The 24,500-nt window shown below is 55.2% G+C and overlaps 2 protein-coding genes across 5 annotated transcripts in view; both read right to left on the bottom strand.

The window, feature by feature from the left end:
- The window catches only part of LOC148218001 (uncharacterized), a 477,621-nt gene that overhangs the window by 376,498 nt on the left and 76,623 nt on the right, over window positions 1–24,500 (bottom strand). The window lies entirely within an intron of this gene.
- LOC148218002 (class I histocompatibility antigen, F10 alpha chain-like) lies at window positions 16,649–22,747 on the bottom strand. 4 transcript variants are annotated; one of them, XM_088158095.1, is made up of 8 exons: window positions 22,534–22,747; window positions 20,625–20,888; window positions 20,089–20,361; window positions 18,705–18,977; window positions 18,505–18,612; window positions 18,371–18,406; window positions 18,220–18,251; window positions 16,649–17,126 (listed from the first exon to the last, which is right to left on the bottom strand). In XM_088158095.1, the coding sequence occupies exons 1-7, from the start codon at window positions 22,730–22,732 to the stop codon at window positions 18,226–18,228; spliced, it is 1,179 nt and encodes a 392-aa protein (XP_088014221.1). In that variant the 5' UTR covers window positions 22,733–22,747; the 3' UTR covers window positions 16,649–17,126; window positions 18,220–18,225. The 4 variants fall into 4 exon arrangements, with proteins under 4 accessions (XP_088014221.1, XP_088014220.1, XP_088014222.1 ...); XM_088158094.1 differs by having other exon boundaries at window positions 16,649–17,112; XM_088158096.1 differs by lacking the exon at window positions 18,505–18,612 and having other exon boundaries at window positions 22,534–22,687.

Here is a 24,500-nt window from a genome sequence, read left to right as displayed (position 1 = left end):
TTCCAGGAGCCTCTGGCTCCTCCGTTTGCCAGTGCTGCCATGTCAGCCCCTGAGCGTGCTGCCACGCTCCCTCCCTGCCCCTCAAGATGCCTGCACCCCCGTGGGCTGGCTGGGTGCTGCCAGCGAGGGCCGGTGGGCAGAGGCAGGGCTGACAGCCAGCGCGGGCCCCTGCAGCAGCCCAGGCCACAGTGCTGTGGCCCAGACCCCCCTGACACAGAGCTCTGACCCCACAGAGCTGCTACGGCCATGTGGGGAGTGATCATGTCCTCCACTGGGACTGCGGAGCCGGCGCTGCAGATACTCCTCAATGTGCTGAACGCCTGGCCAGTGGACAGTGTGTACACCTCCGATGGCGACAGCACAGGAGTCTTTGCCCTGGCTGTGAGTTCCTGCAACTGACCTTGGCTTGCCCCTAGGCCACCTCTCCAGCAGCTAGCTCTCTGTCCTCCCCCCAGCTGCATCTCTCTGCCTCAGGCACTGCAATGAAACCTGCCTTAGGGGCAAGGTTCAGGGGCACCAGGCTTGGTGACCCCACAGTGTCTCCCCCGGCCTCTCCCTGGCATGCTCGGGCCCTGCCACACGGATGTCTTGGCACTGAGTGTTGTCTCTGGGTGGTTCATTTTTTGCAGGCAACCGTGACCCTGTGGAGGGTCTTCAACCTGACCTGGTGCCCACCTATAGTGTTGGAGTATTTTCCACGTCTCTTTCTGTGTCTGCTCTTCCAAGTTTACATCAGCGCACTGGATACGCCAGAGGAGGTTGATACCTTCTGGAAGGGGTGCCAGGAGCAACTGGGCCTTGCCACCAACCCCCAAAGGTGCTCCATCCCAGTCCTCCCAGTCTCCCCATCCCTTCCAAGGCAGGAGCCAGGGCTGCCAGCATGACCTGGGCTTTGCTCTGCACACAGGTTTGCGGTGCAGACCCTGAAGGTCCTGCTCTGCCGAGTGCACTGTGAGCGTGTTGTGGTAGCCATGGAAGGCAAGGCTGGCTGGGACACGCTGCTCTGTACTGACACCCACCACTATGCAGTGGGACTCCTGGCCAGGTGAGACCCCCTTCTCCCTGCTGCCCCCGGCACTTGTGCCCAGGGTGCCCCACACAGTTCCCATGGGCATGGGTGAGAGGGCTTTGTCACAAAGAGACGGACGAGCAGACTGGAAAAGGCTGGCAGAGGAAGGTGCCCGGGAACAGCCGCCTCCCAAAGAGCCCACGGGGGGCTTGGGAAAAGACCAGAGCTCCGTGGGTCACTCCTGGGAGAGCTTTGCCCTCTCGGCTCAGGGGCAATGGTGCCTTTTCCCCCCCACCAGGGAGATGCGCTGTGTCTCCATGATCTGGTGTTGCAGCTTCATCTCCTGCCTCTTGGAGCTCCTCAGCCAAGACATTTCAGACTGGCAGCTGCCTGCCATGGCGTTCCTTGTGGAGGTGAGCCCCATGGGCAGCACAACCTCGCTGAGCTGCCTCCCACCTCTCTGCCCTCTCACAGCCGCAGCTGCCTGGGACGGTGCCCGTGCCCTGTGCTGCTGCCTTGGCTCAGCCCTGTGCAGTTCTGAGCTCCTGCCAGCTGGGCACCCCGGTCACTGCTTTGTGCCTTTCAGGTCCTGGACTTCCTGGACATCAAAGAATGGGGTGACAGCCTCCTGGAGATCATGGCAAGGCGCCTGCAGAGCACGTCCAGGGAGATGCGTCGCCTGGTGCTCAGAGGCCTCGTGCAGCTCAGCAAGGACCCCTCGATGGTGAGAAGACAGCAGCGGCTGAAGCTGTGCTGGCAGCGTGGGGCTGGGAAAGCAGCCCCTTGGCTTGGCTGGGCTTTGGGAGCTGTGGCAGCTGCTCCCAGCTCTCCTGCGTTGCTGTTCAGCTGCCCGAGTGCTTCAGGACAGGCCTTCGGCCCCTGGGCTCCACGACAGCAGCAGCAGCAGCAGCGTGGGCTTGCCCTGCCTTGTCTTCCGTGCAGAACATTAGAATGTACAGCCTGACAGAAAGCCTTGTGGACCTGTTGCGGGATGCAGATGAAGACATCGTTGAGATGACCATCGCGGTGCTCAGCTTTCTGCTCTCGCACAGACACCTCGCAATACCCAGCCCCATCGCCCTGCGGCTGGCTGGCGTGCTCTGGCCACTGCTGGACAACGTAAGGCTCTGTGCCCCCAGCCACGGCCACTGGGTGCTGTCCCCAAGTGTGGTGCCACATGGATTTTTGGGCCTGTGCACAGAGGGGCCTGGAGCAGCTGATGAGGAGGGCTTTTGCTTCCTTTCCAACAGGACAACCGCCATGTGCAGCTGCTCTCCATTCGCCTCTTCCAAGAGGTGATGAGGTTGGGAGCGGCCAAGGGTAAAAAGCCCCTCAAGATGCTTGTGAGCAAGAGCCTGCTGCCACTCTTCTTCAACTGCCACGATGAGAACATGCGTGTGGCAGAGGTGAGGACTCCTGGGCGCTGCTGTCCTCCTGGCAGGGGGCTCAGCTGTCTCCCTGCACCCGGGCACCTCATGGGCTCCAGCCTCCTCCTGGCCTTGGCACAGGGAGGCAGTTCCTGTGCCCTGGGCTGCGGTGCCATCTCTGGGTCTCTGCTGCTCTGCAGGCCTCTTGTGAAACGCTGCTTTCTGCGCTAAGCTTCCTGAAGAGGAGAGATCTTGAGCACCTGCTGATGGCGGATCAGATGTGGAGGTTTGGCGAGTGCTTGGTAAGAACGCTGCTCCCTTCCCTGGGCTGCCCACGCGGGCTCTTCTCCAGGCTCCTCTGGCCCCAGGGCCGGAGCTGATGGAGCCCCGAGCTCCATCAAGCCCGCGCCTTGCCGGGCCCTCTGCCCCGCTCAGGGCTGTGCGGGCAGGGCAGGCCGGGGCCAAGGGACAGAGCCCGCGCCAACCCTTCCCTCCGTGCCCTGCCGCTCTCTCCAGCTGGCACAGGACAGGAGCCGAGCGGCCGAGCTGCTGCGCCAGGCGCTGCCGTACCTGCGGAGCCCACAGGAGCCCCTGCGAGAGGCGGCCGTCAGGTTTCTTGGTGAGCCACAAGCCCGGCTCCCTCCCCGCCCCGCCGCAGCTCGGCCCCAGCCCCGCCTGCTGCCCCGGCAGCGCCATCCGGGCCGGGGCTCTGGAGCCCCGCCTGCCCTCGGCGCCGCTGCCGCCCTCTCGCAGCCGTGTCCTTGGGCGTCAGGATGCGGCGAGGGCCGGGCCCGAGCCCTGCAGGGGAAGGCGCTGCTGTGGCCGCAGGGCTGGCAGCGCCGCTGCGGGGCAGCTGTGCGGCTGGGGCCGTGACAGGCTCTGTGTTGGCAGGGATGGCCGGGCGGTTCCTGAGAGAGCAGCAGCGAGAGTTGCAGCTCATGTGCAGGGGTGAGTGAGGCCAGCGGGCTGTCAGCGGGGGCTGGCGCTGGCAGCTGCGTTCCCTGCCCCGGCTGGGAGGGCTCTGCTCCCTGCGCGCACGAGGGGCGGCGTGGGCAGAGCACAGAGACCTTCCAGGGGCCTGCGGGAGGGACATTCGTGGCCAGCGCCTTCCAGCTGATCCTCGCTGTCTCCTGCTTCCTTCTGGCTATTGCAAGAGCTGCCGTGTGGGATGGATGGGGCAGGAGGGTCTCCCCAGGTCCCTGCAGATGCAGGCTCTGACTGTGGCTCTGTTCTTCTCTCTTCCAGCCCTTCAGGACATGACAGATGACACCAGCCCTGCCATCTCATGCCTGGCTCTTCAGACTCTGTACATCAACAGAGTTGTACAGAGCATTCCCTCCTCCCGACTCCAGCAGATGCGAGATGGATTCCGCCGCCTCTGGAAGTCACGGCCTTCCCTGTGTCGCAGGGGCTGGTTGTCCTGTGTGAGCACTGTGGAGAACTGATCCGGGAGGCTGCGTCTGCTGGGGCCACCTGAGCCTGCAGGGAACACCTCTGCTTTGCAAGCACTTTCTTTTTTCCCACTGTAGGATTAGTAAATTGCTGTTGTCATACACAGAGGTCCAGGAGCTTTCTTTTGGTGCCCAGAGTCTTCAGGCCCATGGGGAAGAGGGCAAAAAGGGTGCTTGTGCTCAGCAAGTTGGCCAAGCGTGCGGAGTGGAAGGGAAAGTGGCCAAAAGGCCCTTGGCCTTTGGTGGTTCTGTGGAAGCCTTAAGGCTTCTGACAGAGCGGGCGGGCAGAGGCCGGAGCTGCGGCGGGGATCCCTGAGAGACCGGTCCCTGGAGATGGCCAGCACCCCTCTGCCAGCCTGGAAGCGCCATCTGTGTCCTGCCCGTGTGTTGCTGGCTGGATTGCTGAGGGCTCTGAGGTGCCTCTTGATGCGGCTCCTCTGGAGCTCCTTCAGCAGCCAGGCAGGCCTGGGGGAGGCGTGGAGGGCACGGGACAGTGGGAGGCCATGAAGGGCTGCGGTGCTGCCAAGGCCTGCCCGGAGAAGGCAGTGGGAAGGCGTGAGGGGGATGCGTGTGGCGCTGGGTGGCGGGAGGCTGTGAAGGGCCAGGAGGACTTGTGTAGATGGGTTGGTGGGAAGCCCTGAGGAACTGGGTGGCAGAGGCCATAAGCAGCCCCCAGACAGCCACCTTCTTCCTGCCAGCCGGCTGCTCTGGCGCATCCCTGACGCGTCTCTGGTGCCTGTGGCAGAAGCCCTCGAGGCCTGGCCTCAGCAGGACGGTGGGGACAGCCCCGAGGTGGCCACTGGCTGCTTTGGCCAGGGACAAGGAGGGGCAGGGAGGGACAAGGAGGCCCTGCTGGAGCACGGCCACTGGCTGCTGCAGGCGAGGAGCAGTGGGAAGTGGCAGCGCTGGCGATCAGGCCGGGTCCCCAGATCTGTCAAGGCCACTGTGCTGTGTGGCCAAGACTCCCCTGACACTGAGCTCGGGACCCACAGAGCTGCTGCCACCATGGCAAGAACGATGTCTCCTGGAGCTGGCCTGCGGAGCTGCTGCTGTCAACGTGGCTCTGGACACCAGAGAAAAATCACCAGAGTGTGCACAGGAACAGCAGCACCCAGAAGGCTTGTACCTCCTCAGGAAGACATGCACACCAGACAGGATGCCAAAAGAGGGGATGCTGTGTGCACAATTTTTCGTGGCTTGGCAAAGGGTGTAAGGGAAAGTGGTCACCATGGTTTTCTCTTGACTTGCCAGAATCACAGCAACGCTTGGCAGCTTCAGCTGCAGCCTGTCCCCCTGACTGACCTCAGCGGCTCTGCTCGAGGGCACACTCGCCTTCCAGAGTCGGCTGTTGCAAGGCAGCAGCGTTGGTGCCATCGTTAGAGACTCTGATGGGACACGAGCCCATAGCTGCAGCTGCTGACACTCTCCTCCATTGTTATAGTTTTGACTTGCCAATTTAAATATACTCATTTTTCTGTTGTGAGACAGAACCAGGAGCAAAAGAGCAAGGCAGGACTAAAACTTAAAAAGGGTATTCAAGACTTTATTAACTACACAAAGAAAGAGAAAGAAAAGCAAATTCAGAAGAAGATCTGTAGAGCACTCCTTTCCTTCCCTCTCCCAACCTTTATAACAACAAAATAAACATACAAAAAACTACTTCAGTCAGTTCCCAACTTAAATAGTCCTTTTCAGTTCACTTTGGAGAGAGAAGTTTCCTCTTGTCAGGCCATAGGGACTTCACCACAAGAAGGGATAAAACAGTCCTCTCGTGGCTTCACTTTCACGATTTGCATCTGCCCGGGAAAAAACTTGCAAAGTCGTGAAGTTCCTCCCCTTTTCACAGCTTTCCCAAAGCTGTGCTTATGGGCCATGTTAAACCCATGAGGTATTTAATTTTAAGAATTAACTGTTCCAAACTAAAATTCTCTTTATCTCTCTTTCTCTCTGTTCATGTTTCATCTCCAGAAAAAGAGATCCCCTTTTCTCCTCGGGGCAAAGGATTCTCAACACAGATGCTTTTTCATTAACAATCTATCAAATAGATCATGTCCAACCTCCCCGTGTCTTTCTCCATGGTTTCTAGGAATATTCATCAGTTCATCCCTAAAATCTTACAAAAGGATTTTTCAGCCATCTTCACAGCATCTCCTCATTCTCCTTCCATCTAAAGAAACTTAGCTCTGGCTTCACTGACTTTGGACCATCTCCTTTCCCCCTCTCATATTCAAAGGAAAGCCGGAGGTCTGCACAATCTTACCTGAGCACTAAAGAGTTAAAGTTTCACACAGAAGTCACGGCGCTGGGTGTGGGGGCGGCTGAGATGTTAATCAGCTTTTCTGGAGCTTGCTGCAGCCCCACACTGCCCATGGCCACCCCTGCTTCCAGACAGGGCCCGGCTGCCTCCCCCAGGCCGTGCGGGGGCTGGGCGGGCTCGGCCCCTCCAAAGCTGCTCCGAGCCAGCAGCAGGAGCCGGGCCCCCCCAGAGCCGCGGGCTCGTAGGGGAGGAAGCCGGGCTAAGGTCTCATCAATGAGCCTTTCCTCCCCCCGGCCATCGGGTTCCCTGGTTTGCAAACGGGGCCCAGCGGCCTCCCGAGCTCCCCCTACATGGGAGGGAGCCCGGGCTGGGCCGTTGTTACCTGCTCAGCCACCGGAAATAAATGAGAGTTTTTTCCTGGGTTACCGCCTTCAAAATGTGTGCTCACCGAGCGAACTAACTTTCTCCAATTGGTTGTTCAGGCTGTCAATAACCAAACCAGCCAATTGGTCCCATCAACTCCCAGAGGGAGTTCTCATTGAGAGAATTTCTCTCTTGAGTTTCTTCTCCCCAGGTGTAACTAGCACAGAAGTTGATATTAGGGAAGATCCTGGTGCTTTCCACCAGTTTTAGAGGGTCATAAACGCTTTGGGGGATTTCCCGGTTAGTTTATGGGCAGATGTGACCCCTTTTTTGGGAGAATCCTGATGGTTTCCGCCAATTTTGGGGGTTCTAAACGCCTTGTGGTGGACTCAGTTCCGTGGGTTCTGGTGCCGCCCGCCCACGCTTCCAACTGGTCCGGACTGGTGCTCCCAGTGCCGCGTGGGGCGGGGCCGCGGGGACCCCCCCAGGGCACAGCGCGGCTGCTTTGGGGCTGGCGGCACCGCCCGGCGCTGGGCATGGGGCGTGTCGGGGGAGCTGGGGCCCTACTGGTGCTACTGGTGCTGCTGGGAGCTCACCTGTCTGGGGGCCAGCGGGACTCGGGTGAACGTGTGTGCTCCCCCCGGGGACCCCCAGCCCGGTGTCACTCTGCCCCCGAACAGCTGCTCCCAGTATTCCCAATAAAGCTTCCCAGTTTGCCTGGTCCTGTTTATTGCGGGCCAGTGGGGAAGGACTTGGAGGGACCCCGCAGGGGGAGCCATGATGGGGGGGGTCGCAGAACTGGCCCCAGCATGGATCAGGAATGGGGACCCCCAGGAATGGTGGTGTCCCCCCATTCTCACCCTACTCTGGGGGACCTTGGGGGGACCCTGAACCCCAACACGACACCGTGCCAAACCCAAAGGTGCCAGGACCCCAATAAACAAACAGGGGAATTTGGGGAGGGGGTGCATGGGGGGGTGCCCAGGCTGGCCCAAGAGCCCAGCGCTGCCCCAGCCCGACCTGCCCTGGCTCCATCCCAGCTCCTACCACAGGATGTGATGGTGTTGGGAAAACAGGGGGGGTGAAGGGTGGGTGCTGGGCCCAGGGGGAGCAAGAAAAGGGATGGAGGGGGGCTGAGGAAGGAGCAGGAGAAGGACTGGAGAGGAGGCAGGACTAGAAAGGAGGAGGAGTGGGACATCTCTCAGTGCAATTTGGTGGTCCCAGGGCCCTGACCAATTCTTTAGGGGTACCAGCCACCTCTTTTCCCATGCTCTTCCAGCCCTTTTACACTGCCCCCCACTCAACCACCCCTGACCTCATGCTTCTTTTTGAGGCTTCCAGGCCCCTCCTGCTATCTCTGGGAGTCCCATTCCCCTTTCCTTCAATTCAGGCACCTCTTGAAATCTTCTTTCTGGTGGAATCCCAAAGTATTGCGATTTACAGTGTGCAGTTTTGGAGAAGGACAGCTGTGTCTGGCTTTCCTCTCCCTGTTGTGGCCTCTCACCTGCCCCTGACACCCTGGGGGTGCTGGGATTTCCCTGCTGGGGACAAGGACGTTCATTCCCTTCCAGGAGCCCAATGCCCGGCTGGGGCTCCAGGGCAGGGGGTCCTTGAGCAGCTGCCCCAGAACCTCCGCCAGGGTCTCCCAGCGCAGCCGGAGCCGCTCGGCCTGGGGTCCCCAAAGGCCTCAGCGAGCCCCAAGTCCCTGCCAGGAACCCTCAACTCCCTCCAAGCCAGCATCCCCCACAGCCCCTGCGAGTTCCCCCCATGGCACCGGCCGTGGCCGTGTCCCCACATGTCACTGGCCATGTCCCACCATGTCCTCACCCATGGCTGTGTCCCCACCATGTTTCCATCCCTGTCACTGTCCCCCACATCTCCATCCACGCCCGTGTCCCTCCATGTCCCCAGGAATGGCCACGTCCCCCTCCATGTCCATGTGTCCCCATGTCACTCTCCATGTCTGTGTACTACCATGTCTTTCTCCCTACCCAAGTCTCAGTTCAGTGTCTTTATTTTTATCCCAAGATTGGATGTTTTAAAGAGATGAAGAGAAATGAAAAGCAAATCCAGCCCAAAATAAAAGGATTTCTGTGTCCATGCTGGCTGAGAATCCAGCAGGGAAGGAGTGAGGGAAGAATACTTTTGGAGGTGTTTCCACCCCACTGTCTCCAAAATCTTGGTCTTTGCCCCAGTTCATCACCATTTTGCTGTGGAAAACACCCTTGGACAATCAAAAAATCAAAAATCAAAATCCTGGAATCTCTGAGGATGGAAAAGACCACCAAGACCATTCAGTATTCCTTGAAGCCACCAGAAGATAGGACTGAAAACAGAAGATTTTCTGGGGTTGAACATCAACAAATTCACTCTCCCCAAGGAATTCCCAATGTTGGTTTCCATCCCAATGGACGTTCCTGTCCCTGCATTCATCCAGGGAGACAGGATGATGCAGAGCTCCCCCAGCCGGGTGTCTTCCCAACACGGATCACCAGGACCACGGATCACCAAGGCTCTGCCCCACGGGGGTCACTGGGGATCATCCAACACCGATCCTCCCATGGGGGATGGAGCTGGAGCAGAGCACGAAGCTCTTCCCACACTCGGGACACTCACAGGGCTTCCCTTAGTGGAGCCTCCGTTGGTGTCGGGTCAAGTCGGAGCTCCTGGAGAAGCTCTTCCCACACTCAGGACACTCGTAGGGCCTCTCCCCAGTGTGGATGCGCCGATGCCTCATGAGATGGGAGTTGTGCCTGAAGCCCTTCCCACAGTCGGGGCAGCGGAAGGGCCTCTCCTCTGTGTGAATCCGCTCATGTACAAGGAGATTGGAGCTTCTCTGAAACCTCTTCCCACACTTGGGACACTCGTAGGGCCTCTCCCCGGTGTGGATGCGCTGGTGGTATCTCAGGTTGGAGATCTGTCCAAAGCTCTTCCCACATTCCAAGCAGGTGTAGGGCCGTTCCCCTGTGTGAACCACCTGGTGCTGCATTAGACCAGAGATGTCTCTGAAGCTCTTCCCACATTTCCCACACTCGTAGGGCTTTTCCCCAGTGTGGATCATCTGGTGCCGGATCAGATGGAAGCTGTCTCTGAATCCCTTCCCACATTCCTCACACTCATAGGGCTTCTCCCCAGTGTGGATCACCCGGTGCTGGATCAGATGGGAGCTCCACCTGAAACCCTTCCCACATTCCAAGCACTTGTGGGGCTTCTGCCTTCCAGGAGACTTCTCCACCAGCTCTGAGCTCTGCCTGGATCTCCGGCCGCCTTCCCGGCTCAGGGAGGGTCTTTCCTCCTCACAGCTCACTGGGCTGGGTTTGCAGCCCCTCCTCCTGAGGGATCCCAGGAAATTTTCCTCCTCCGCCATCTGCCCACCCCATGGGAATGAAGAATCCTGGTTTGGGGAAAAAACAAGAGGGGACTGCCTTGAGCTAGAGGTTCCTCCAACCGATGTGCAGCTGAGGAAGACATTGGGCATCCTGTGTTTGTAAGGACCTCCCAAACACCCAGACTGATCACAAAAATCCTCCAAATATCAAGACGCAGATCAAAAACTCCCAAAAAACCAAGATTCAGCCAAAACCCCCTGCAAAATATAAAGATTCAGGCCCAGCAAAAAAACAAAGCACCACGTCTTAGCCCAATAAAGCTCAGAAACAACAAGGTTCACCCCTCTGAAAATGGTGGATCCCCCTCTCCAGTCACCTGCTGAATGTGGAGGGGGGGGCCAACACGCTGGGACTGGAGGGACGCTGTAGGTTTGGAATCTTGTGCTGCTTCCCATTTCTGCTCTTCCTGTGTCTCTGCTTTTCCTCACATTCCTCTTCCTCCTACTATTCCTCCTTCTCCTGCACAATCCCACCTTCTCCTCCGATATGCATCGTTTGATCATTTTGTTCTTCAACTCTGCTTGTCCCTCCCTCCTCCTGCTGCCCCCAGGCCCAGCACCCACTGCCGGCTCCCTCTTCCCCCCAAACCCACAGCATCCCAGCGCAGGGGCAGCGATGGAGCTGGGGCAGCTCGGGCTGGGGCAGCGCTGGGCTCTCGGCCGCTCCCGCCCGCACTCGCTCCCCACTGCAGCCGCTGCCGCCACCACAGCGCGGGGGGGCCCGGCCTTGGCGCTCCCCCCCTCCCACCTCCCCAAATTCCCATCCAGGGGGGCGCTGGGGCCAGGAGACAGACGAGTGACAGATCAGGGGGGCTGGGAAGAGTCGGCAGCCAGAGAGCACTGAAAATCTCAGCAGTGACTACAGTGGCATCTTCGGGGACTGAACATGGCAGGGCACCCGTGGAGGGTACAAAGGAAAAGCCAGGAAGGGCTCCTGGCCAGAGGGATGAGGATCCCAAAATATCTCTGAAGGGTCCCTTGGGAGCATGTTGAGGGAGTTTGCACATTCTACCAGAGGTAATCAAGGACATAGACACCCAGCAGCACAATAAGGGAAGTCCAGAAGGGATTTAGACAACAGGGGATGGAGGTTGTTGGTGTGCTGGGAAGGGATTGGGTGAAGGACAGTGTGCAGGAATATGGTTCAGGCAAGAAGAAGCAGGAAGAATCTTATGGTAAGAAAATGGAAGATGGAAAAGAGGAGGAAAGGAAAACACTGAGGATGGGGTTGTTTTTCAGCAGGGTTTGATTCTCAGAATTTCCCAGCTGCTGCAGATCCTTTGTATCCCCGGTTGCCAGGACAGGCACACAAGGAGGTCAGGATTGCAGGGGGTTTCTCTGTGCTGGGCAGCGGCAGGAGCGGGCGCAGAGGGGCGGCACCGGGAGCACGGGCTGGGGGCCTGTGGGGAGCTGCGGGGCCGGGCCGGGGCTGTGGGGCAGCCGGGGCTCAGCGCCGGGCGCTGCCTGAGCCCAGCACCCCCCGGCAATTGCAGGCCCGGCAGTGGCCCCCGGCCCCCAGGAGGCTGCGGGACGCCCCGGCCGCTGCCCGGCCCCGTGGAGCTGCCGGCCCTGCCCGCCGGGGGGGCCGCGTTTGGACACTGCGGCAGGACAGGCACCGGCTCTGGGATACGGGCTGGCCACGGCAGCCACAGCACAAGGAGCAGCAGCACAAAGGAACAGCTGGGAAATGGGAATTGGACATGCAAGGATCCAGATTCGCTTTTAAACATTTTCCTTGGGTCACTGCAGAAAGGAATGATTTAGCAGAAAGCTCAGCAGCTGTCAGAGGATGAGCACCCCCAGGCACTGAGGGGGCTGCAGGAGGGGCAGAAGAAGCCCCTGGAGCACTTGGTCACAAAGGCACAGCAGGGGAATACAAGAAGGGAGGAGGAAAAGGCCAAGGGGAAGGCAAAGGCCATGGCAGAGTTTCTACAGCCCCTGAGGGATGAACCCCAGGGCCCAAGGGGGCCCCAGCACCCAGGGGCTCTCACATCCTTACACCATCTTCAACCAGGTGCCCTCCTCACACTGACACCATTCAGTCCTTGATGGCAAAGATGCTTTCTGGGGATGCCCACTCACACAGGATGGTAAACTGGATTTTGCCTTGGAGTGGGAGCAAGAGGTAGAAGGGAAAATGGAAAAGACATGGACGGTCCTTCTGCAGGGATGCACGGAAGCACCAGCCTTATTGGGGCAAATCTTGCAGATAATATCACACGAATTTACCCCACCCCCAGGGATTGGGTTAATGCAGGATGGGGATGACTTGCTGCAATCAGGAGGACAAGAAGTGGCAGAAGAAGCCTCTGTGAAATGGCTGAATGTTCAGGCTAAAAACCATCTTTGATTATTTGAAAAAACAGCGCAAATGGAGAAAAAAGTAAAATATTTGGGACATATTTTGACTCAAGATTTGTGGTGTATTAACCCAGAGAGGGACCAGGGAATCTCAGAAGCAATATTACCCAGCACTAAAAAACAGCTGGGACAATTCTGAGGATTAACAGGGATTTGCAGAACCTGCATTGAGGATTCTCTGTTCCAGCCCGAATATTGTACGACTTTTTAACCCCAGACAGCCCTAGTATTATGGTATGGACATAAGAAAAAGAACAAAACTTGAGAAAATGAAAAAACAAAGTGATTGACGCCACAGCCATGGCTCTACCAGAGTCAGAAAAGAAATTGGAATGGGATGTGGATGTTAAACAGGGCCATGCCAAAGGAATTTGGACTTCCCGGCTGCAGGAGCAGCATGGGAGGGCACCACCGACCCTGCACTGAAGGCAACGCAGCAGCAGCCAGGGCTCCACATCGGGCCAAGCCCCTGGGCCTGCCCACAGATCCTCTGCTGAAATCCTCTGCCTGGGCACCCTCCTTTGGCATCTCCACACACTGGGGCCAATCCTTGCTGCCACTGCTGGAGCTTCGCTGCTTTCTGTGCCTGCACTGCCACAGCTGCTGGGGAAGACAACGGCACAATTCCACTCTGCCCCTCAGTTACACTCACACACTGGGCTGCCCGGGATTCCATGGTCGGAAAATATACCGAGTGTAATTTTAAAAATCTATTTCTATACTCAGGCTTCATGTGCTTTGCATTGGGGAAACGAATTTTAAAGAGATTTCTAAGGAATGTTCCTCCACTCAACAGAGAGGAGTTTAACATCTCAATAGACTGGGAATAGCCCAAAAGATACTCACGAAGATAACGACCCTTAAGGCCATCAGCAAACATCAAGGAACACCCACCCCAGACACTGCCCCTGGCATAGTTGGAGATGCCTGGTCTGCAAAAGGCTGAGAAGGAAATCCAGGAGTGCGGACTTAATTAATATAGAGGGGAAGAAATTCGGGTCCGATAGGAAATTAAATAGTAACAACTACACAACTTGGAAGCAATGAACATTAAACCAATGGATTTCTATGGGTTCAAACTATGGGTAAAAAGTTAAGGGAAAATCTAGTAAAACTCACGTGTCATGGAATGATTTTCTCTGCACACCCGGGCTATTTGTGGATGAAATGATTTCTGCTACACATCCTGGCCAGAATCAAGCAATTCGTTGATTCTCTAACAGTAGAAATGCTGTTGAAGAGTTTTAGTTCTTCCCGCAGTTTTGGTGACAAGACTACACCATTAGAAGGTTTTTTCTTAATAATCCTACTTTTATAAGATTCATTCCAGGCAGAGTCAGGAGAGCAGCTTTAGAAATGCAAATTAACTCTGCTGAAGAAATGTATGGACAATTTACCAAACTATTCTTGCCTGGGGGAGGAATTTTGCAGATTTCCTCTGTCCCCCACTCCAAGCTCTGCCTGCCTGCACAGATGGAATTTGCACAACTAAAGGCAGAGCCCATAGTGAGGATATCTGACTGCAACAGAAACTGGTTAAGCTGCAAAGGGAAACAGCAAACGCAGAATGTTGGGAAGACTTCATGAAAAACAGCGGGGGGGAAATCATCCCTCTCCTCACTCCAACCTGTGCTGTCACTGTCCAGGTTATATAGGGTGTATTGGGGCACTGGGGTGTTTTTGCAGCCACAAGTTCAGGGAAATGAGTTGGAAATTCGAGTATGTGGCGATTTAATTAGAAATGCAAACTAACACTGCTAGGGCAATGTGTGAAAGATGTACCAAACTCTTCTAGCCTGGGGGAGGAATTGGGCTGATTCCATCTGCCCCTCACCCCAAGCTCTGCCTGCTTGCACAGATGGAATTTGCACAACTAAAGGCAGAGCCCATAGTGAGGATATCTGACTGCAACAGAAATTGGTTAAGCTGCAAAGGGAAACAGCAAACGGAGAATTTTGTGCAACCTTCATGAAAAATAGTGTGTGTGGGGAATCATCCCTCTCTCCAGAGCACTGGGGTGTTTTTGCTAATCCAGAGAAACCAGTTGGGGATCCAAGTATTTGATGATTTCATAAGATTAACGTGGTCAACTGATGCAGCCCTGGCTGCAGGGAGCACCCCAAAACTGGAAAAAAGATGAACAGACACCAGAACAAATCCTACAACACCATGGACCAGCCCCAGGTAGCCCTAACGAATTCATATCAGGAGACAGAGAAGTCATTTATCATTTCGATGGCATAATTAGATTACACAATGTCCTCAAAATAACACCCAACCAGACAGCTCCAGCTCCTCACCTTCTTCCCGACCAATCCACTCAGATGAGGAATGCAACGTTTCCCGATGGAATGGAATCAGATGATCTATTAACAGAAAGTGGAGAAGTTTGTGGAAAATTAAATGACTCAAACTTCTGTTTGCAAACAGATCACAAAGGAAAAGTGGTGAAACAGATAACAAAGGAAGTGAGAAAGTAGCTCATATTCCGGTCAAATGTGGAAAGGAAGGGAATGGGACACGTTTTCGTGGTTTCCTGGCAGACCATGGGTGAAACGAATGCTGCTCCTCCTTTGACGTGCTGCAGAAACTCTCAGCTTTTTACCATGCACGACACTTTGCGTCAAACAGGATGCAGGAAAAGAGATTGAGTCGATGGAAATTAAAAGTTAGTAAAGGCAATTCTTGAGAAAATGAGAGAAGGAGGGATTGAAAGCAGTAAGATTAATATCGTAGTAGGAGTGCATATTAGGAGGGACATGCTGTAGGTGGATCGGGAAGTCTGAACCCTCCAAGTACCACAGCCAGTAGGGAAGGGGAGAGGGAGGTGCAGAAGGGAAAATGAGGATAAAAAGGAGGCTGCATTTTAGAGACCGCATGGCAAATGCCACATGGCGTCTCCCTTTGTTCATCAATAAAGTCGCTTTTACAGGACTCCTCTGTCTCCTGCGGGCACACAAACCTCCGGCCACCGGAATTTTCCCGCACAGCCCCGGGCACAGGGCAGACACCTCTGTGCCACCCACAGCAACCGGGACGAGCCAGCGCTGCTCCGGCACCGGCTCCTGCCGAGGCCCCAGCGGGAAGGAGACCGCGGGCAGCCGCTCCCGCAGCGCCCTCAGCCCAGCGCCAACACGGGCCGGCACCGGCACAACCAACCCGCCAGAGCCCCCTGCCGCCCCCGAGGCCCGCAGCGAGCCCCGAGCCCCCGCACAACCGAGCGCGGCTCCCACCTGCGCTGGGGCCGCCTCCGAGCTCCGCCGCCGCCTCCCCGGGCTCCGGCCGCTGCCGCCGCTGCCGGGCCCGCACAGACGCTGCCACAATGGCGCCTTTGCTGCTCTGCCCAATCAGCGCGCGACAACCAGGAGTGACATTGGCACAATCAGCCAATGGCAGCGAGGGCCGGGCTCTGCACACGGCCCAGCCTCGGCCCGCGCTCTCAGGGCCCCCCGGGCTGTGGGAGGGCAAAGGCGGAGATGAGGAACAGCCCTGGAACGGGCCCGGGCCCGGGCCCGAGCCGCCATTGGCCTGGAAACACAAACAAAGTTCTCCGCAGAGAATGTTAGGCAGCAAAATTTCTTTCAGTTTGAAAGACATGTGTTTGCTAGGGAAGGCAGGACTCTCCCTCGGACTGGAGAATGTAAACCCCCTCCCTCTGAATTATTATAATTTTGAAATTAAGGGGGTTTTAATCGAAGATACGAGAGAGGAATAACAGTTTCTTACTGGTATGTATAACAAGGCAAGAAAACAACAACTGTGGAATTAATAACAAACAGAACCAGGGAGCCTGTGACAGCATTTCTGGCCGAGATGGGAAAGGATGGAGGAGAGGCTTTGCTTCTCAAAGCCCTGGGGCAGTCAATCCCAGTGCCCCTGCAGGACTCTGAAAAGCACTAAGCTAGAACAGCAGGAATGAACAAAAGATCTTGGGCTGGTGGACAAGATGTATCAGAGAGTTTTTCGGCAGTAGTTGGAACTGCAGGACGTCCCAGCAGGGCAGGGCAGGGCGGGGCTTCAGCGCAGAGAAACTCAGAGCAGCGCTGAAGGAGCAGCGGGCAGCGGCAGCTGGGTGTGAGCAGAGGGTGATCGGTGCCTCTTTTAGTGAGGAAGGGGTTAATAAGGCCTTAGGTCAGTGGCTGCTCTTACGAGCAGAGGCTCACCCCAGAGGAGAAGGAGCAGCAGCTCTGTGCTGGGTCACGGGGACTTCCTCTCCTTGAGCAAGAGCAGCTCCAAACGTGTCTTCCAAAACCCAAAGCCTTGAGTAGCTGCCCACCCCCGCCCTCCTTTTTACCTGGGCCAGGCCAACCTTTTGTTTTCTCAAGCACTAACCAGTAGCTGCAGTTAGAATTTTCTAGCAATTCATGGGAAAAATTCTATAGGTAAGAAGGAACAAAAGAAAAGAAACCTAACCCCCAATAAATAGATAAATATGTAACAACAGTAAATATCTAACAGTAAATAAATATCTAATAGATAAATATCAAACAACAGTAAACATCTAACAACAGATAAATATCTAATAATATATAAATATCTAACAGTAAATATCTAACAGTAGTAATGTCTTGCACAGTTGGCTATCATGCAAAGACGAATCCTGATTATTACAAACAGTTCTTTAGGCACAGAAGAGGAATAATTTAAAACATATTTTTATCTGCATCAGTCTCTGTATTTTCAGTTGTTTCAGGAGCAGAACCCTTCTTAACTCTGGAGCAGTGAATCCAAGGTCCTTTGCCAGCAACTTTGACTGAGGTGAGGGTGGTCAGCAGGACTTGGAATGGTCCTCTCCACTTGGCTTGCAGATGATCACTGTCCCACCACTTCACATAGACCCAGTGTCCAGGCTGGAAGGGATGTGCAGGTGTGTCCAGTCCTATGGGTCTGGATAGCAGGATGTAATTCTGGAGCTTCTGCAATATGGAACCTAAAGCCATTAGATATCTCTGTGAATCCAGTTTCCCCTTCATGTGAATTTAACCTGGAACATGTGGAATCTGATATGGCTGCCTGTTGTAATGCAATGGGGTTTTTCCCTTTGTGACAACTTCACCAGCCTGACTGGGTTACAGCGTGGCTAGTAATAATAATAATAATAATAATAATAATAATAATAATAATAATAATAATAATAATAAGTGGGATGGGAATGATGGTGTGCCTGTGATATCCTTTTAATCCATTTGTGAACATGTGATCTGAGAGGCTGCATCCAAAGACCAGGGGGAGGGATATACACAGGGATACCCGAGGGCAAAGGTCCAAAGACAAATGAGAATTAGGGACGTGCCTAGGCATGCCTGACATGTCCTTACAAAGCCCATGGTTTTAGGCTAAAGCCTCTGCATCTGCAGGGCAGGGGCCAGACCTCATGTCTAAGGCCTTGCTTTTTAACAGCCTGCCTCCCAAGGTCTTAAATTTGTGCTTTCTTTATAGGGAATTTGGGCTAAATCCCAGTCCATCTCAGCCAAATCGACTACCACAGGAAGGGGCTGGATCCAGCTCTGGGGATTGCTCAGGCAGTGATTCCTGCCGGGATGAGAGAGGGTCATGGTGTCACCCTGTCCCTGTCCCCATCCCACAGGATGGACCTGGCTGGAGCCCATGGAGAGCGGGAGCTGCTCCGGAATTCCACCTGATCCTGTCCCAAACTTGCTCCATCCATCCAACTGATCCTGCTCTGGAACACCTCCCTGATCCCACTTCATCCATCCCACACCAATCCTGTTCCATCCATTCCACGTAATCCCGCCCCACCCATCCTGTCCCAATCCCTCTCTGGAATTCCAACCAATCCTGCCCCATCCATCTCACACAAATCCTGCCCCATCCACCCTGCACCAATCCTGCCCCATCCATCCCACCTGATCCCGCTCCAGAATCCAGCTGTGATCCCACTCCACAATTCCATCTGATCCTGTTCTGGACCCCTACTCTGATCCAGAATCCCTCCCTGATCCCAATCAGTCCAATCCTGCCCTGATCCCTCTCTGGAATCCCACCCTCATCCCGCTCCATACCTGTGGTCAAGCCGTTGTTCCCACATCATTTCCTGCAGAAAGAGAAGATCCATGAGATTCTAGCACGGATCACACACCAGGATTAACCCCAGGATCCATCCTGAGATCTGCACAGAGGGGATCCAGAGCTGGATCCACCACTGGTACTCACTGGCTGCCATGCTGTATTCATTCCTGTCCCTCTTCCCTGTGGAAAAACAGTGGGATCAGCGTTGGTGGCACAGGATTCCCAGAACAGTGCCAGGTGGATCCATGCCCCTTCCCAGCCCCCATCCCGTGTGTTACCGGATTGGCGCTTCCAGATGACAAATCCAATGAGGACAATGAGGATGATGATGGCAGTGATGATGGACACAGCGACCACCACAGTGAGATTCCTGCCAGATGTTGGCTCTGGGAAACGAGGGATGGTGAGCAGGGGGAGGGGGATCCCCATTTGGGCATTCCAAATTCCCAATTCCCACATTCCACATTCCCAGCCTCACCCCAAGCATAGATCCCGGGCTCCAACATTCCGGGATGCTCCACCCGGCACCGGTACTGCTCCCGCTCCTCCGGCCGCGCCTCGATCCTGGCCCAGGTGTGGAAGGTGCCGTCACTGTTGGGAACGATCCCGCCCCACTCCGTCTCCTGATCCCAGATTTCATCCCCCTTCATCCAGTTGACTGCGATGGAGCTGGGGTAGAATCCGTACGCGTGGCAGGACAAGATCAGTGTCCTGTGTTCCTCTTTTCCAGACACATGGACATCAGGGGGCTCTGGAACGGGATAATGGTAAGAGACATCCATGGAATTCCATGGGAATGGGATGGGGGTAAGATCTAACCATGGAATTCCATGGGAATGGGATGGGGGTGAGATCTGCCCCTGGAATTCCCACTGGAATGGGATGGGGGCGAGATCTGCCCATGGAATTCCCCTTAGAATGGGATGAGGGAGAGATCTGCCAATGGAATTCAATGGGAACGTGATGGGGGTGAGACCTGCCCATGGAATTGTCATAGTGCCTGGTTTTATATTGTGTTAATTGGTTTGTACTTAGTTCTACAATGGTTCACTCCTATGTTACACCCCTAGTTTGATATGATTCTCCCCTTCCTGCCTCTACCCATGTCCATCATCCCCGAACCCCTCCTATATTCCAGATTCTTCCCTGCTCGTCACCCTAGCCCCAACCCACATGGCTGTCAATCCCCCTTGGCCCCTCCTATCTTTCCAGCATGTTCTGTATCAGTCACCCCCTTCTTGGTACATGATTCGATGTTGCATTATAGTCTCCGCCTATGTTTCCCTCTATTGGTTGTATGTAAACTTAGTCCCGCCTTATGTTACACCCCTAAGCTGTAGCGATTGGTTGCTGTATTGTACCCTCCCATGGGGGAGGGCCCCTATTTAAGTTGCTGCAAGTCTGTGTTCCCTGCCTTCTGTGGTTCCTCCTCCGTGACCGTGGTTGGTTCTCTATCCCTCTCCAATAAATCCTATCCTGGAATTACAAAAGGACTCTCCTGCGGTCTTTTCCTTCCCTTGGACCGGTATCATCGCAGCAAGAGCTTGGAGCTCTACCTTTATCTCGGGTTCCCAGGATCCTGGGAAAAGGCCACTCTCGGCACAGGCTCGTCTTGGAGCTAGCAGGGTGACCCTAGCTTGAGTGGGCAAAGGGGAACTGTGTCAGAATTCTATGGGAATGGGATGAGGATGAGACCTGCCCATGGAATTCCATGCGAATGGGACAGGGGTGAGACCTGCCCATGCAATTCCCACTAGAATAGAACGGGGGCAAGATCTGCACATGGAATTCTCACAGGAATTACCATGTTCCCAAGTTCTCCATTCCCAAATCCCACATTCCCACAGGAATTCTGCTCCCACCTTTGTGGTCCAGCTCCTTCTGCCCATATCCGACATATTTCTGCAGCCATTCTGGACATTCGTGCTCCAGGGTATTCGTCAAACTCTTAGCATAATTTTCATGTTCCCAGTACCTCCTGGTGACCTCAGCAGCGCTGTTGGCCGTCACAAATCTCCCAGATCCCAGGTCAAAGGAGATGAAATCTTGCCCATCGTAGCCACTCCGGTAGGATCCCCGGACGCTCCCGTCGGACAGGAGATCACAGCCGGTAACTCGCAACAATGTGTGCAGACCTGCGGGGATTGTACCCACAGAGAACCATGGAATTGTCTCCTATCCCCACAGAGCCCCATTCCAACCCTAAGGAGCCCCAGAGTCTGATGGAGACCCACAGAGCCTCATCCCAGCCCCATGGATCCACATCCCAACCCATGGATCACAAGATATCCCATACCAGCTTAATGGATGTATCCCCATCTCAGCCCCTTTGGCACCCTGTGAATCCACAGCCAAATCCCATAAATCTCATCCCAGCCTCACAGATCCCCCCACTCACCCCTGCTCTGGTTGTATCGGTCCTGCAGTGTCTCCAGGTTCCCAGCAGTCACGTGCTGGCCCCTCTCATAGAACTCGGTCTGGCTATCCCAATATTCCGGATCGGCTCCATCCTTCATCCACTGTGTCAGCGGCTCCATCCGGCCCCGCTCGCTGTCATAGCGTGTGAAAGGGATCCCATCCAGGTACCCCATGGACATGAACTGGGGGATCCCCGGGCTGGGCTCCGACACCCCCACAGACAGGAAGCGCAGGGAGTGGAGAACTGGAGGGACACGGAGATTTGGGGGGGTTGAGGGGGTCATGGATCAATGAAAGAGGAACTGGGAGAGCCGGGAATGGGGTGCATGGGGCCCCAGTGTCCAGCAATGGGGGCTCAGGGGACTCCCTGTGCCAAGGAAAGGGAGATACAAGAACTGGGAGAGGTGGGATGGGGTTCCAGGGTATCCCTGTGCCCAGGAAAGGGGGATACAAAGTTTAGGAGAGATGGGATGGGGGTTGCAGGAGATCCCTGTGCCCAGGAAAGGGGGTCCAGGGGTCCCCAGCCAAGGAAAAAGGGGTCACAAGGTGGGGAGACCTGGGACAGCTGGAATGGGGAGCTCAGGGGTCCTTGATGCAGAGGGAAAGGAGGCCTGGGGGGCGGAGAAAAGTAGGAATCAATGTCCAGGGGGTCTCAGGGTCAAGGAAAGGGGGAGTCTGGAAATAGGAAAGGCAGGATGGATGGGAAAGGGGGTGCAGGGGGGATTGGATAAGGAAAGGCAGGGGGCACCAGTGCTCAGGATTAAAAATTCAGGGGGTGCCCAGAGCCCAGAATCCCCCCGGGACCCTCCACGACCCCCCAGGCCCCCCCCCGACTCCCTGGGACCTACCACAGGACAAGCAGGGCGTGGAAAACTGAGGGGACGCAGAGACTGGGGGGGCAGGAAGCGGAATGTAGAGAGCCTTGGAAGGGTCCAAGGTCAAGGAAGGGACTGGGAGAGGAGGGATCGGGGATCCAGGATGTCCCTGTGCCCAGGAAAGTGGTCCAGGGGTCCCGGGTGTTGCGGGAAAGCGGGGTCTGGGAGCTGGGAAAGGCAGGAATGGGGGTTCAGGGGGTCCCTGGGTCACGGGAAAGGGGGGTCTGGGGATGGGAGAGGCGAGCGGATCCCGGAGGCGCAGGCTGGGAGACGGGAAAGAGACCGAGGGAGAGCGGTGGGGGAGGGGATGCGGGAAAGGGGGAATTCCAGGGAGTTCATCTGGATCCCATTGGATCCCCGCTGCGACCCCCCTGAGACCCCTGGGACGCCGGGGACCTCTTGGACTCCGTTTCGGGAAGCGGCGGGAGTGGAAAACAGGGAGGACACGGAAAGCTGGGAGATCCGGGGGGTCCAAAGGTCAAGGAAAAAAGCGGATCTGCGGTCTGGGAAAAGCGGGATGCCGGAAAAGGAGGAGCAGGGGGGTCCCAAGGCCGGAAATGGAGATTCAGGGGTGCCCAGGAATGGGGGTTCAGGGTGGTCCCGGTGCCAGATAAGGGACTACAGGGGGGTCCCGGTGGCCGGAAATTGGTGCTCAACGGAGTCCCCGTGCCCAGAAATGGGGGTACAGGGGATCCTAGCGCCGAGGAAGGGCTTGGGGGGGGGGGTCACAGGACCCAAAATGGGCTATGGAGGGGTCTCCCGTACCCGGGAATGAAGGTTTGGGGGGTCGCGGTGCCCGATATGGGAAGTTCAGGGGGGTTCCCGGTCCGCGATTCGGGGTTCAAAGGGATCCTGATCCTCAGCAATGGAGTTTCAGCGGGGTCCCGGTGCCAGATGAGGGGGTACAGGGAGGTCCTGGTGCTAGGGAATGGGATGGGGGGGTCACAGGACCCAAAATGGGGATACCGGTGGGAGGGTGTACAGAGTGGTCGCGATTTCAGGGGTCCCGCTCACCTTTCGTCGCGTCCCCCGGATCCCAGAGGAGCCCCAGGAGCCCCAAGAGCAGCCCCAGACCCAGCGCTGGAGCCATCGCGCTGCTCCGCTGCGGGCCCGTCCCCAGCACTGGCCCCGCCCCCAGAGCCGCCTCCGGCCACGCCATTGGCGCCGATATTTCCTGTCCGCCAATGGCAGCCCGATATCTCAGTGACGTCATCGGTCGCCGGGTAGATCTCAGTCTCTCAGGTTTGGACGAGGAAACGAAAGAAACCGAGGGAGCGCGGTGGGGGAGGGGACGTCGGAATTCCACAGAATTCCTCTGGATCCCTCTGGATCCCCGCTGCGATCCCCCGGAGCCCTCTGAGAACCACCTGGGACCCCCTTAAGAAAATGCCGGGTAAGCCGTTTCGGATCCTTGTTATTAAAAATGTATAAATTGAGGCCCAAAGCAAATTAGATTAAATGATCTGCTGTTACTGTCAGAGACAAAAAATAATTTATTGGGGAAGGATTAAATAATAGCATTGGATTTGAAAATTGAAGTATCCCGAGGGTAACTTAAAATTTATGCCTTAACCAAAAACATGAGGAACAAATATGTCCTGAGGTGTGGTACACCCCTGGGGAAATAGGGAAGTTAAAAATGAAATCTATCAAAGTGACAATCACTGATCCTGATTTGCCAATCCGAGTTTGTCAATATCCAATATCATTAGAAGGGAGCCCGGGCCTTCAGCCTGTCACAGAAAACCTTTTGCCACAAGAGGCTTCAGAACCATGCATGTCCCCACATAATACTCCTATTCTGCCTGTCAAAAAGACAGACGGGAATTACAGATTGGTACAGGATTTGAGGGCTATAAATCAGCGAACTGTCATCAAATCTCCAGTAGTAGCAAACCCTTACACTCTCTTAAACCAGCTGTCCCCTGGCTACACTTGGTATAGTGTAATAGATCTAAAAGATGCCTTCTGGGCATGCCCATTAGAGGAAAGTAGCAGAGATTGCTTTGCCTTTGAATGGGAAGATCCTGATAAGGGCAGGAAACAACAACTGCGTTGGACAGTATTGCCTCAGGGCTTTACAGAATCCCCCAATGTCTTTGGACAAGGCCTAGAAGAACTGATGCAATCTTTTGAGCTACTAGAAGGGGTGAAATGGTTACAATATGTAGACGATCTATTAATTGCAGAAAAAAGACCAGAAGTCTACTAGAAATGGGACTATATGACTTTGAAACTTTTTGGGACAACGGGGTTTGAAGGTATGCAAAGCTAAATTGCAATTCACAGAACCAGAAGTAGAATATTTAGGACATTGGTTAAGTAAAGGGAAAAAGAAATTGGATCCTAACAAAGTCTCTGGAATACTAAGCCTAGGACTCCAAAGACTAAAAAAGAAGTGAGGAAAATGTTGGGACTGCTGGGATACAGTCATCAATGAATAGTGGGATTTAGTGAGAAAGTGAAAATTCTATATAAAAAACTTACCAGTAATCGCCTGAAATGGGCAGAGGAGGATGACAAAAGTTTTGAAAAGGTCAGACATGCTTGAATTCAAGCCCCTGTACTCAGTCTCCCAGACTTGGAGAGACCATTTCAGTTATTTGTAAACACCTCTGATCAAACAGCATATGGGGTGCTCACCCAGGAATGGGCAGGCAGTCGAAAGCCAGTGGGATTTTATTCTAAACTGCTCGACCCTGTCAGTCGGGGTTGGCCCACATGCCTCCAGGCCCCAGTGGCCACAGCACTTTTAATGGAAGAAGCCTGAAAGTCACCTTTGGGGTGACCCTAGTGGTCCACACCCCCATAATGTGAGGGGAATTCTGAATCAAAAAGCTGAGAAATGGTTAACTGATGCCCGAATATTAAAATATGAAGCTATTCTAATCACTTCCCCAGACTTAGAGCTAAAAGCAGCAACTGCTCAAAGTCCTGGACAATTCCTGTATGGGGAACCAGGAGAAAATTCAGAATGTGAT

The sequence above is a fragment of the Sturnus vulgaris genome, unplaced genomic scaffold (assembly GCF_052056855.1).
Source record: "Sturnus vulgaris isolate bStuVul1 unplaced genomic scaffold, bStuVul1.hap1 Scaffold_195, whole genome shotgun sequence".
In the NCBI taxonomy this organism is placed as follows: Eukaryota; Metazoa; Chordata; class Aves; order Passeriformes; family Sturnidae; genus Sturnus; species Sturnus vulgaris.
Note: the sequence above shows the minus strand (reverse complement) of the source record. Positions and strands in the feature narration are given on the sequence as shown.

Coding starts and splice junctions, on each gene's coding strand:
- LOC148218002 (XM_088158095.1), bottom strand. CDS start 22,732: ATGACGTCACTGAGATATCGGGCTGCCATTGGCGGACAGGAAATATCG. Junction 18,978..20,088: donor GAAGGAGCTGGACCACAAAG/GTGGGAGCAGAA, acceptor ATCCCGTTCCAG/AGCCCCCTGATGTCCATGTG. Junction 18,407..18,504: donor CATCTGGAAGCGCCAATCCG/GTAACACACGGG, acceptor GTTTTTCCACAG/GGAAGAGGGACAGGAATGAA.